The sequence below is a fragment of the Myotis daubentonii genome, chromosome X (genome assembly GCF_963259705.1).
Source record: "Myotis daubentonii chromosome X, mMyoDau2.1, whole genome shotgun sequence".
NCBI lineage: Eukaryota > Metazoa > Chordata > Mammalia > Chiroptera > Vespertilionidae > Myotis > Myotis daubentonii.
Genome location: NC_081861.1, coordinates 2,688,657 through 2,703,110, shown reverse-complemented (window position 1 = coordinate 2,703,110; position 14,454 = coordinate 2,688,657). Strand labels below are relative to the sequence as shown.

The 14,454-nt window shown below is 42.0% G+C and overlaps 1 protein-coding gene across 1 annotated transcript in view; it reads left to right on the top strand.

Moving 5' to 3' along the window:
- Positions 1-14,454, top strand: part of EFHC2 (EF-hand domain containing 2) — a 103,697-nt gene that overhangs the window by 78,988 nt on the left and 10,255 nt on the right. Inside the window, exons 9-10 of the mRNA XM_059679823.1 lie at positions 9,959-10,101; positions 12,679-12,875. Coding sequence (XP_059535806.1) covers positions 9,959-10,101; positions 12,679-12,875 — 340 coding nt within the window. The remainder of the gene's footprint in view (positions 1-9,958; positions 10,102-12,678; positions 12,876-14,454) is intronic.

Below are 14,454 nucleotides of genomic sequence, written 5' to 3'. Positions count from 1 at the left end.
CTTTCTGAAAGTTCACTATTGGTGTATAGAAATGACTCAGATTTCTTGGGGTTAATTTTGTATCCTGCTACATTGCCAAATTCATGTATTAAGTCTAGTAGCTTTTTGATGGAGTCTCTAGGGTTTTGTATGTATAATATCATGTCGTCTGCAAATAAGGACAGTTTTACTTCCTCTTTTCCAGTTTGGATGCCTTTTATTCCTTCTTCTTGCCGAATTGCAATGGCTAACACTTCCAGTACTATGTTGAACAAGAGTGGTGAGAGGGGGCATCCCTGTCTTGTTCCTGTTCTTAGGGGAAATGGTGTTAGTTTTTGTCCATTGAGTATGATGCTGGCTGTGGGCCTGTCATATATGGATTTTATTATGTTGAGGTATGATCCTTCTACTCCCGCCTTACTGAGAGTTTTTATCAAAAATGGGTGTTGAATTTTGTCAAATGCTTTTTCTGCATCAATTGATATGACCATGTGGTTTTTTTTCTTTCAATTTGTTTATGTGATGTATCATGTTTATTGATTTGCAGGTATTGTACCATCCTTGCATCCCTGGGATAAATCCTACTTGGTCATGGTGTATGATCTTTCTGATGTACTGCTGGATCCGATTTGCTAAGATTTTGTTGAGGATTTTGGCATCTATGTTCATGAGGGATATTGGCCTGTAATTCTCTTTCATTGTGTTGTCTTTACCTGGTTTTGGTATTAGGGTGATGCTGGCTTCATAGAATGAGCTTGGAAGTGTTCCTTCCTCTTGAATTTTTTGTAGTAGTCTGAGGAGGATAGGTTTTAGTTCTTCCTTGAATGTTTGGTAAAACTCCCCTGTGAAGCCGTCTGGTCCTGGGCTTTTGTTTGATGGAAGCTTTTTGATGACTGCTTCAATTTCTTCCATAGTTATTGGCCTCTTGAGATTTTTGGATTCTTCCTGATTGAGTTTTGGAATGTTGTATTTTTCTAGGAATTTGTCCATTTCCTCCAGGTTGTCTAGTTTGTTGGAGTAGAGCTGTGCATAGTATTTTTTAATAATCTAGTAGCCTTAAGTCTAGTGGAACCCATATTTTAAGCTGTTTGTATTTCTGTGGGGTCTGTTGTTATTTTGCCTCTATCGTTTCTGATTTTGTTTATTTGGGTCCTCTCTCTTTGCTTCTTGGTGAGTCTGGCTAGAGGTTTGTCAATCTTGTTTATCCTTTCAAAGAACCAGCTCTTGGTTTCATTGATTTTCTGTATTGTTTTTTTGGTCTCTATGTCATTTATTTCTGCTCTAATCTTTATTATCTCCTTCCTTCTGCTCACTCTGGGGTTTTCCTGTTGCTCTCTTTCTAATTCTTTGAGTTGTAGAGTTAGATGATTTACTACCATTTTTTCTTGTTTTTTTTTGAGATAGGCCTGTAGAGCTATAAACTTCCCTCTCAGGACTGCTTTCATTGTGTCCCATAGGTTTTGGATTGTTGTGTTTTCATTGTCATTAGTTTCCGGGATGTTTTTAATTTCTTCTTTGATCTCATTGGTAACCCAATCAGCTTCCAGGTGTTTGAGTATTTTGGGTTGTTTTTATTGTAGTTTATTTCTAATATTATGCCATCGTGGTCTGCGAAGATGCTTTTTATGATTTCAATCTTCTTGAATTTGGGGATACTTTGCTTGTGACCCAATATATGGTCTATTTTTGAGTATGTGTTATGAGCACTTGAGTAGAATGTATATTCCGTGGCATTGGGGTGAAGTGTTCTGAAGATGTCTATTAAGTCCATCTGATCTAGTGAGTCATTTAGGATTGCTGTATCTTTGCTGATTGTTTGTCTAGAGGACTTATCCAGTGCTGTCAGTGGTGTATTAAAGTCCCCTACTATGATTGTATTGTTGTCGATCTCTCCTTTGATATCTTCCAGGAGTTTTTTTTATGAATTTGGGTGCTCCTGCATTGGGTGCATATATGTTTACCAGGGTTATATCTTCTTGTTGTATTGATCCCTTTAGTATTATGAAGTGGCCTTCCTTATCTCTTGTTATGCCCTTCACTTTGAGGTCTATTTTGTCCGATATAAGTATTGCTACCCCAGCTTTCTTTTCCTTTCCATTTGCCTGAAAGATATTTTTCCATCCTTTCACTTTCAGTCTCTGTGAGTCCCTTCTAATGAGGTGGGTTTCTTGTAGGCGGCATATGTATGGGTCATGTTTTTTTAGCCATTCAGCCACTCGATGTCTTTTGGTTGGAGCATTTAGTCCATTTACGTTTAAAGTTATTATTGAAAGGTATTTGTTTGTAGCCATTTCTTTTTTTGTGTGGCTGTTTTCTTTCTGAGCTTTTTATTTCTTATTTTTATACCAGTCCCTTTAGCATTCCTTGCATTGCTGGCTTGGTGGTGATAAACTCCCTTAGCCTTTTTTTTTGGTCTGTGAAGCTTCTTATTTCCCCTTCAAGTTTGAATGATAGCCTTGCTGGATAGAGTATTCTTGGATTCAGTCCTTTGCTTTGCATCACTTTGTAAATTTCTGTCCATTCTTTTCTGGCCTGATGTGTTTCTGTTGAGAAATCATTTGACAGTCTAATGGGAGATCCCTTGTATGTAACTTTCTGTCTCTCTCTTGCAGCCTGTAAGATTCTCTCTTTGTCCTGAACATTTGCCATGGTAATTATGATGTGTCTTGGTGTGGGTCTTTTCGGGTTCACCTTGTTTGGGACTCTCTGGGCTTGTGTGACTTTTTTCTTCCCCACCTCAGGGAAGTTTTCTGATATTATTTCTTCTAATAGGTTTTCTAATCCTTGTTCATCTTTCTGTTGTTCTGGTACCCCTATTATTCGTATGTTGTTTCGTTTCATGTTGTCCCAAAGCTCCCTTAGGCTCTCCTCCTGTCTTTTAATTTTTTTCTCCAATTGCAGTACATTTTGGGTGTGTTTTGCTTCCTTGTCTTCTAATTCACTAATTCGATCCTCCGCTTCTCCTAGTCTACTGTTGATACTTTCAATGGTGTTCTTCATTGCAGCTATATCACTCTTCATTTCATCTTGGGTCTTACTTAAGTTGTTGATTTTTTCATCTGTTTCTTCTAGCTTCTTCCATATGTTATCGATTTTTTCATCTGTTTCTTCTTGCTTCTTGCAGAGGTTGTCGATTTTTTCCTCCATCCGGTTTATGCACTCTAGGACCCTTATTCTGAATTCTTTTTCTGCCATGTTGCATGCCTTTGTATTATTTAGCTGCTTTTCTGGAGAGTCCTCCTTCTCTTTCCTTTGGGGTTTTCTTTGTCTACCCATGTTTGATCTCACTGACATATCTAGACATTGAGTCGTTCAGTGGTTGCTCCCTTGGTGGCAGTGACTCCTTGGTCTGTGGTTGCTCTTCGTGCGGTTGCGGTAGCAGCTGCTCTTCAGTTGGCAGCAGCTCCTCTGGTGGGTGCTGTTCACAGCTGTGGTGGCTCTTCTGGCTGGTGGGGCGAGGTTTCACGTACAGCTGCTGTTCCTCAGCAGAGGGTGTGGTGCTCAGGAGGTTGCTGTTGCTTGGATCTGCTGCGTTGATTTAAAAGCACAAAATACAACACAACAAGGCACCACGTACCAGGCACTATACACAAATATATTCACGATATTAATAACCCCAAATAAAGGTGACCACCCGAATTAAGAGAATTAGGGAATAAGGAAGAAGGAAGAGAAAAAGATAAAAGAGAAAAAAGAAAAGAAAATTAGGGACCAAAAAAAGGAGTGCAAACGTGAAATTGGGAAAAAGGAGGGGGGAAAATAAAAGTGAGAAAAGAAAAGAAAAGAAAAAAAAAGAGCAAAAAGAGAGAATGAAGTGGAAGAGGGGAAGAGACTTTTTATATGAGGAGAATACTCCTATAGAACTGCCACTAATCCCAACAAATTCCAGCAACAGCTCCCTGGAGATGAATGCAAACTAGAAACAACCAATAATATAAGGATGAAAATAGAATGGAGAACACTAATCCCAAAATAAAATAAAGAGAAAATAAAATGGCACTTTAAAAAATGGTAAAATGGTAGCAGTAATAATACTGGTTAAAAATAAGAAGGTAGTAATTAAAAGGGTAAAATCAGGAAAAAGAAGATGGAAAAAGAAGAAAAAAAAAGAAAAAAGAAGAAAAAAAAAGAGAAAATAAAATTGGTTTCTTAGTTAAAAGGTGAAAAAAGAAAAAAAAATTGCAGTAGTGAAGGTCCTTCGGTTCTTCTATTCTTCAGTGTGGCTCGCCTTAGACCTTCCAGGTATTCAGCAGAGTGTTGAGTTTCCCTGCGATACACTGTTCCTCTGTGTTGTAAACCACAGTCCTTATTTTAAAGCATGCCGTATTTGTTTCCCAGACTACCTTATTTTGTGTTTAGCAAAGAGTCAGTTTGTGGGTCAGCCTCTGGGTAGCAGTGTTCTGGGGTTGGCCTCTGAGGCTATAGGGCCTCTCTGTCCAGTGGAAGTTCACTGCCCAGAGCTGGCTGTGTAATAGTTACCGGCCCTGTGTTGTTGCTGGGATTGAAAATCCCTCTATAGGCCAGACCCTGTTAACTCCCAGGGACTGATCAGGTTATTTTAATCCTTGATCTCGTTCAGGGTGGAATCTGGGTGTGGCTGTGCTCCTTGCCTGGGGGCTGGGGGGAGGAGTCTCACTCTCCGGAGAGAATGGCTGTCCCAGTCCTGGGCTCAGGGGTGTCTCAGCACTCAATTCACTGCCACCTCTCCCGGCGCCCCCTCTCTCCTCAGTCTCTCCCCAGATTCCACACCTCCGCACACTCTCCCTCTCTTCAGCACAGGTGAGTGTCTTTATCCGAAATGTCCCATGAACAGGATTCAGTGAAAACAAACAAACAAACGCCGGCCGCGGAAACGGGGAAGGCTTGGTTTCTGTAAGCTTCTTCTCTTACCGGGACTGCATGGTCTGGTCAGCTCTTCAGGCTGTCCCCTTTAGGCTCAGTCCTCCGTGATCACAGAACCCAGCTCTCAATTCCCCTGGCAGCACCAGGAATCCCACGGTTCTCCTTTCCACCGTCAGGGGCTGTGCCTGTCCCAAGGGACGTGGCTGTCTGCCACTCGGTCTCCCTCCGACTCTCTGGGCTCAGAGGTCTGGCAAACTTTCCTGCCCAAATCCCTGTTTTCTTTTTTTTATCTTTCCAGGGGAGTTCTGCTCTTCCTGGCTGCAAACCATCTCACCAGCTGAGCAATTTCGCCAATTCGGGGTGGGTGTTATTAGTTTCAGCTGCTCACTCCATTTGCTCCAGGACACGACCTGGGACGCATCTGCCTATATCGCCGCCATCTTCCCAGGATCTGTAGAACATTTTGAAGTAGAGAGAACAATAGTTTTGCTATAACTGTAAAAATGGTGGAAATATATTATTAAGAGCTATGTAGCATGTCTAAAAGGCTGCCTACGATATCCTTTGCCTTTCAGGAAATAATCTTTTATTTTTGAGGACTTTAGAGTTTTGTTTTCAGTATTAGAATCTATGCTACTCAAAAAATGGCACCCATACTTGTTAGAAATGTTAGTTCTTGTGCCATACCCAAAACCTACTGAGGCAGAAACCCTGGGGTGGGACTGGTATTGTGTTTAACCAGCCCTCCAGGGGTTCTGATGGGTACCATGGTTTGAGAATTCTGATTTTGATGACATGAGAGGGACACCATCAGCCTACCTTATAGACAGCAGTGTTTATAGTGAGATTGCAGGGCAGGGTTTTTGATGGATACTTTTCACTAACTGCTGTTTTTTAAGGGCAGCTACCCGAAGGAGGCAGGAAGAAAGAATGTCCCTATTATAAAAGAGGGACATTTTCTTATAAGTAAACAAGATGAAACATGATCCAGGGTGTTTCTTTGGAATCCAGGGAAAAACAGTTCTTTGTGGGTAGTTGCCTTAGTCTCTCCTGTCTACACCATGTCAACTTGCCCACAGAACATTGACTATAGACAGCATTCCGTGTTCTTGTCATGTTGTTGTGGCTAGAGGATGGTGGTACAAGCACAAATGTCTCTAATTTTGTTTCTTTCTGTCCACTACCCATCTGTGCCAGGAATACACTGCCCTCAAGCTCCTCCTACACACTGACCTTGTTTCCATAGTAACTGGCACATTCGGCTGGAGACTTATACATGAGTTTGAATAATCCAAGGTTTAAAACTATGAGAACCTAAGGAAGATGATCTCACAAAGCATACAAAGACCAGTTTCTTAACGCAAATAAATAAACTGAATTGTGACATACAATTGTACATAACATATATTGATTATATGTATTGCTAGTAAAAAATTACTGGGTATTAATTGTTGTATGAGGTTAATGGTGATTTGGTTTGAGTCATTGGAGGAAATAGTTTTGAATTAAAGGATATGATGTTTTTGATGGGATTGTCTAGGTAAAAATTCACTATGGTGGCTGGCCTCTGATTGTCTAGCCTGACTTGGAATAACCAGAACAATGTGTTTCTTACTACCCCAGGTTGAATTAGTTACTTTGTTCTCAGTTTGTCCACAATGCTTTGCTGATCACACCAATAATAATAATAATAATAATAATAATAATAATAATAATATCACTACTAATAAAAAGCAAAAGCCATTTGTAGTTATGATGTGCTAACTTACTTTACAATACTTGATCTTATTTAATCCTCAGAACAGCCTCATAAGGTACCCATGCTTTACATGAGGAAACGGAGGCTCAGAGAGGCTATATAATTTGCCCAGGGTCACACAGCTAATTTTTAATTGAAGTAGGTTTTGAATCCAGAAGAACTGTGACTTCTATAGTTTACCTGATTTGTGTTTTTTTGTTTTTGTTTTTGCCACAGAACCTGTACTATTGCAGTGTGTGGCAATTGCTTGATAATGTAATTGTGCTCTCCCCTTAGAACAAGAGCCCCTTGAGAGCAGAGACTGGCTTTACTGCTTCCCTCAGAGTTCAAACAGTGGGGACTACATATTAGGGACTCAATAAATATTTGTCCAGTAAGAGAAGGAATGATGCATAAGTGATTCAATAAAATCAATATTCAACCTTCCAATTCTTAATGATGGATAGAAGAGACAGATGGACTTCCCATCAGGATGGTTATTATCCCAAACTTGTGCTCTTCATAACCATATAGCATAAGAGAGGGTTACCAAATCTGTTTGTTACTTATAAATCCAATTATGTACTAGATGAGGTCTATCTGAAGCCTGGGACACTAGGGACCAAGAAAACAGCAATGGAGATCTGGGCTGCCCTGGGACTAGCCTTCCAAACTGCTACTTTCCATCTCACATGAGGCCTCAAACTGGAAATCTTGAAGCCATGCTTTTGCACTCCTGCTTCCTTGGATAATCTGATAAAGGGCACTTTCTGCTCTGCGAATTAGGATTTTTTTCTTTTTTTTCTCTTCTTTCTCTTTTGTAAATCACTGTGACCACAAGGAAAGAATGAGTTTCAACATAGGAAAACATGAAACCTCCCTGCTTAGAGTTGTGACATGGAAGTGACGAAGTACCTGGTTTATTTTACTCTATGCTTCCTTGGGTTATGATATTGATTATCAAAGACCTCCCCAAGGGTTTAGGATTTGTTACATATTCCACATTTCACTAGCTGATATCCATAGACATGCTTCTGCTGAAAGATCATAAATTAATTTCCTCAATGACAAGGCAATTAGCTTCGGGAACTTTGATTCTAGACTTTGATTCCATCGTCAGTCTACTAGATTATTCTATTCATGCATAGAATTCTAAGTGCAAATTCCAATCTATATGGGTCGTATAGCAACTTTATACAAACAATGTAAAATCGTTATATTAGACAATGGTTCATAAGATGCAGCCCCAAAACAGATTTGTAATGGCTACTTACAATATGGGTGATAAGTGAAATAATATTTAATATAGCATTTGAAAGGGAAAAGGTAATTTTTCTCTGAAAGGGATTTGGGGAGGTGCTGAGGAAATGGGGGAATGACTCAGGGAGGAGAGGGTGTGAGGCTAGAAGAAAGAAAAGAAATGGGCATGAGAAAGTGGGAAATGAAATGAGGATGTGGCTCCAGGACGCCATGGAGCACCCCTGCTCCCATGCTCATGCTCAAGCAATGAGGGCTGCGTGCTGTTCTTCTTGCTGACATGATTGTTGTAATTTCTGACTAGCTGCGTGAGTAGGGAACAACTGTTTAATGCAGCTTGTTTGAGTAATGTGTTTATGGCATTTGTTTTGGGTATGTTTTCCCAATGTGTTACCCTGGACATCTAAAGAATAAGTCATATTTTAATAAATGGAGAAATTCCTCTGCATATAAATTTAGAACCTTAGTAAGAAGATGAACTTTTTCAACTTCAGAGAAGTTATCCTACTATCTTAAAACCATAGGGTGAAGGAGTCAAAAGGTGCAAACTCCCAGTTACAAACTAAATAAGTCATGGAGATCTAATGTATAGCATGCTGACTATCCTATATAATAAAAGCCTAATATGCAAATTGACCCTTTGATTGGAAGTTTGACCAGGAGTTCGAAAGCACACTATGACATGCGCTGACCATAGGGGGCAGCGCGGAATATCGTGGGTGTTGGCGATGTGGTGCTGGCAGCAGGCGGCAGTGGAGGTGCTGCCGGCCCCAATGGGCCCAGATGAGAGCAGGACCATGGTGGGATGGTGGAGCAGGTGAGCGGGCAGTGCCAGGCCAAGGCGGGTGTGAGTGGGGGCCCAATTACCCCACCAATTGCCCTGCAGATGATGACCAGCAGCGGTGGCAGGGGGCAGTGCTGCCACCCAGCTACCAAGTGCTGAGGGAGCCAGGCTGGGGTGGGTTGGGGGGGTGGGGGGACTGGCCCCAACCAATCGCTCCACAGATAGTGACCAGTGGCCAGCAGGCCCTGATTGCCCAATTGGGGCAGCCCGGGCTGGGATGGGGAACTGGGGGTGTGTGGTGGCAACCAACCACCCACAGCACCCGAGTGGGGGGCTATGACCTCTTGCTGGCTACCTGTGGGCGGGGGAGACGGGGATGGAGGTGCGATGAGAATGCAGGGTGTCTGCTGAGCTTGCTCTCACTCACCCTGCTACCCTGCCATGGGATGCCTGGGCTCGCACACTGGGAAAGCCCTCATGCTCAGGTGCCGGGCACCCAGGTGCTGGGCCACCCACTTCCATGTGGCACCGCTGGGCTGCCCAGAGGCCCACACTGTGCCCCAGCCTGCCATGTCCGGTCATGCTCACTGCATCTCTGTGTGGGGACTCGGGCGCCGTGACTCAGGCGGAGGGGGGCACACCTGGGTCTGGAGGCCCAGGTGCTGCTCAGGGCCCAGAGGTCAGCTGGGACCTGCCCTTCCACGCCAGACACTCATGCTTTGATTGCTAGCCACACCTTGGGACCGCACCCATCACGAATTTTGTGCACCAGGCCTCGAGTAGTTAATACTGCATTACATTTTAGAAAGTTGCTAAGAGAGTAGATCTTAAAAGTTCTCATAACAAGACAAAAACATATAACTATGCATGGTCATAGATGTTAACTAGATTTACTATGGTGATCATTGTGCAGTATATACTAATATCAAATTATTATGTTATACATCTGAAATGAATATAATGTTATATGTCAATTATAACTCAATGAAAAAATTTATAGTACACCTTTTAAAGGTTTTATTTTATTATTATTATTTGTTGTTAATCTTCACCTGAAGATACTTTTCCATTGATTTTTAGAGAGAATGGAAGGGAGGGGGAGAGACAGAGAGAAACATTGATATGAGAGAAATGCATTGATTGGTTGCCTCCCACACGTGCTCTAATCAGGGCTGGGGATATAGTCTGCAGCTGAGGTACACACCCTTAACCAGAATTGAACCCGGGGCCCTTCAGTCCATGGGTCGACACTCTATCCATTGAGCCAAACCAGCTAGGGCAGCAGGTTTTATTTTATATACATAATGTATGCAAGATTACTTGTACAATGCTATAACCTTCATTTCTCTTCCATTTAGCTTTGGCAATGAAAGCAATACACTCCGGTTCTTTGCAAAAATGACTAAGGACAAAAGGGCCAATGTGGATAGGCTGTTTGTTATTTCATATTTTCTTGGCAATAACACAATGTCAGTGTTTGAACCCATAGAGAAGAATTCAGGTAAGAGACACCTTTCATAGCAATTTCCTTAGAACAACTAACTGTCTCTTCACTTTGAAAATTAGGGAATGTGATCTGATTTTATATACTAGATGATCTAAGATGGCAATTTTCACTTTTTTGGACCAATAATGTTTATTTTACAAAGATCTAGAGATGGTAACCCAGACATATAAAATGGTAAAAGAGGAACAGTTTTGGTTGGCTTGGGTCTGGGGTAGTGGTCGGCAAACTGCGGCACGAGAGCCACATGCAGCTCTTTGGCCCCTTGAGTGTGGCTCTTCCACAAAATACCGACTTCTGCACATGGGCCACGAAGTTTCAATCGCACTGTACGTGCACGCCCGCACGTGGTATTTTGTGGAAGAGCCACATTCAAGGGGCCAAAGAGCCGCATGTGGCTTGCAAGCCACGGTTTGCCGACCACTGGTCTGGGGGACTTGGGACACTACCCACACTTCTTCTGTGGCTTCGGAGACCCCTCTGTGGAATCCAAGGGCTTTAAAATCATGAACTGGCTGCCACCAATTTCACTGACAGCCAGCAAGAAAAAAGGAAATCTGTATTCTTGATAGCACTGCTTACAGAATTTTTGCTTAATTATAAGACAAGAGTCCCAGATTAACAAATACAGTATAATCTTCAGAGTCCATCTTCTTTTGGCTTTTCTGTCTGGTGAGGCTGTCGCCAAGGTTCTAGCGCTCAGGACCATGGAATGCCTCTACACATTGTGCTTATACTGTGGCCATTAATGAGGGGAGCCATTGATTTTGGCTGACCAAATCATGGAGCTGCATGGCTCTGTTCTTTTTCCTAACATGTTTAAAACTTTTATCTGTGCTGAAGACACATGTTTGGGTAGAATGATCAGTGGTGCACTAGTTAATAGGCACTCTGAAAAAATGTTAAAGGATCTAATTTGTATCATTTTCCAGTTTCCCTGGTATAAATACCCCAACTGTGGCCAATTTCAATGTCAAGAAATCACCAGTTTAACAACTGGCTTGCAAAATCTCTGGTAGTTGAAAAGTCAGCCCTTATGAGCTGGTTTGAGCCACTCAGCACACCAATGGATAACGAATAATTTGTATAATTAAGTCAGGCTCCACAGTGATTTGAATAATGGATAAAATCTTAAAATACGAAATCAAATACGGGTGAATATTAATCATGTTCTTAAAGGTCAAAAAACAAACTTTATACATTTAAAATGGGGAAGATATGGTCAAGCAAATTGCAGCATACGTAAAACAGAAAGGGTGCTGATTGTCAACTGTAAGCTTACTAGTAATAATAGCAGCCATGATTGAGTATCCACTATTATCCTCTAAGAGGCAAACCCCAAGGTGGATTAAATGTGCAGGAGATTTATTAGGGGAAATGCTGATGAGGGAAATGTGGAAGGAGCCAGAAGAGGCTGGGTGAGCCATCGCACTGCAGTGCATGTCTGTCTCTTGAGAAGGACACAGGGAAGGAAGAAAGGGAGAGATCTTAGATTGCAGTGTAATTCTAAGAAAGTCTTATTCAGTAAGGCTGACTGAGAGTCTTACAGTCAAAGTCACTAGTTGGAGGCACCTCTCTCTTAGAGAAATGCGCCTGCCTTGTATCTTTGCCTTGCTTAGTCATTTGTTGACGGCTGCCTGTTGGAAGCAAGAACTCAGCACAAATATAGGGATAGAGTTTGGAAATAGCAACTGGGGCTCTCCATCAGTGATGTTCCCCATAGTAGGCGATCTGAGAGGTGCCCTCAGAAATGTTATTCCCATTTTATGAATGAGAATTCAGAGAAGTTCAGAGATCATCAAGCAAGTGACAAAGCCAGGACGGACTCCAGCTCTGTTTGGCTCCAAAGCCTGGTCTTTCCACCACCTATGGTTTCTGAATATGGTAGGAGGAATATGGTAAAGGTGACCCCAAAAGCTCATCTGTTCTCAGATTTTATTCATAGGTCCAGAGATTTCAGTTCACTATCAGAAGATACTGGAGTTTCATGTTCAACTAACTGTTCACTGCTATTCAAGAAGTCAAAAATCAAATCATGGCAGAAGGGAGCAGATGAAATGGGGAGAATTCTGGAAAGCAAGAAATAGGAGACATTGCTAAAAGAAGCAAAGATATTTGGCCCAAGAAAAAAAGTTAATCTGTATGTCAGAATAGGTATAAGACATCATCTGGGTCAAATGAATGGAAATAAGCTCAAGAAAGGAATTTTCTACCTGGTATTATTCAAACATGCACTAAAAATGAGTATCTTTCCAATGTCCCCATTCTCAGTATGCTGCTGGCCTATAGCAGGAACTTGCTACTGGTAAGTGTTTATTTAAATGTTTGGATTGGGAAGGAAAGAGAGGAAAGAAAGGGCTGGAATGCCATGCCACTTGTTTCTTTATACACTTGCCTAGGGAGCCTCATTTTTTCACCCACTTTCCCATTCTTCCCCTCAGTCTGAGAATAATAGGCACTATGAGTTCACAGCTAAGTTGTATGGTCTGTGTTTGGGCACGAAGAAACTCTAAAGGCATGTTGTATGGTTCTTTCATGAATAAAGCCTACTCTAACTTTTCTCCTTTTCTGTAGGATATACTGGTGGATTGTTCTTGAAAAGAATACGCGTTAAGAGGCCTGGACAAGAATTTTTTAAAAGTGAACTATCAGAATATATCCAGCCCGAGGAGCTGTATATCGGAGCCACAATAAACATGAATGGCTACCTGTTTACGTTGCTCAATGCTGATGAGTACACCTTAAAATTCATGGAGGAGAATTCAGATAAGGTGAATTTACTTTGTATAATTCTTGACTTGTCTGTCAGCACTCTGCAATCTGTGTTTTTCTTTCTCTAGGCCTTTTCTTCTCCATCTTGCCACCCGTTTGATATTGTGCATTCACACATGTGGGCATGAATAATGGATCAGCGTGACTTGGCCACAGGTCCTGTCACAGAGGCCAGGTCCCGGTCTACTCTGTTTACATGCTGGGTCCTTTGCTGCCCAGCATCACAAATGCCAGGCACAGGCAGGAGGCAGGCCCAGGGTTGAATCAAGTTTCCTGAGTTTTCTGCTGACGCCAACAATGTTTTCAGAAAGAAATCCGGCAACTATAGGAAAGGAAGAAAATCTGGTGCCACACACTGTGCTGTCCCAGTTAATTGGCACCGGCCTAGAGGGAAGGCTCAGACCTGAACAAACAGAATCCCCTGGGGAATCCAATAGTTGCTGGGGCTGCAACTTCCCAAAACAGGAGCCACCTGAGGCCTAAATTAGAGTTCAAGAACAAATTGGCAACAGTGAGCTCAAAGAGTTTTTTCATTTGAGATAAGATGGCAGATGGATACTGTTATTAAAAATACTATTAGGCAGTGCGCTTCAGTAAAAATAACAGGTTGACAAAATCTTAATTTTAAGTGTGCACTAGTTTGGTATGCAAAACAAACATATATTTAAGAATCATTAACTAATGTTGAAAAATCTATCTAGAAACAATTTATTTGAAAAGTCTGCCCATTTTGTTTCACTTGTATATAAAATGCTCAGGGGCAGGTTGCTAAGACCAGTTTCTCAGTGTATATCATATCATGCATATCAGTTTGGGTCCTCTGAGAAGCAGATGCCAAGGCAGATTTAGACGTGTAAGAGATATACTGGAAGAAATTTGTATAAAGGATAAAGGTAGAGGAAACAAGAGTAGGCAGGGAGAGCCTTCAGAGGTCTGAATCCCGAGAAAGGAGAAGGAAGGAAGGAAGGAGGATGGGTCAGGAAGAGTCTCAAATTTAGTAATTCTCTGAGAACTCCTTGGCCAGGCAAATGGGAATCCAGTCTCGTGTCAGGCAGGATGGCCCAGCTCTGGTGCCCCCGCCTGCTCAGTCATTGGTGGGAACAGCCTGGGAAGAGTGTGGCCTCGGTAGGAGCACTGCACCAATCTTGAAGGTACAGCAGCTGAGGGCTATGACCTAACAGTGCTCTTCTCTATCCAGTCTCAAGGTAAGCCCAGGTAACATGCTCCGGGGCTCTCACACCATCTTTCCATTTGCAGTGTTAAGAATTCAGGTTATTGTTAAACTGCGAACCAGTATCTCTTCAAAAGCACCGAATTCATGTGAGAGGCTCAGTAATAGGGCAGTTAGAGTTTTTGAGACCAGTAGGCTTGTCCTGGAAACCTGACTCTACACTTAATAGTTGAGGGGCTTTAGACATGTAACTTTCATGAGCTTCAATTTCCTCATCTTTGAAATGGGAGTAGCAAAATGTCTCTCTCTCTCTCTCTCTCTCTCTCTCTCTCTCTCTCTCTCTCTCTCTCTGTTTTGGTTGTTGTTGTTAATCCTCACCTGAGGATATTTTTCCATCGATTTTTAGA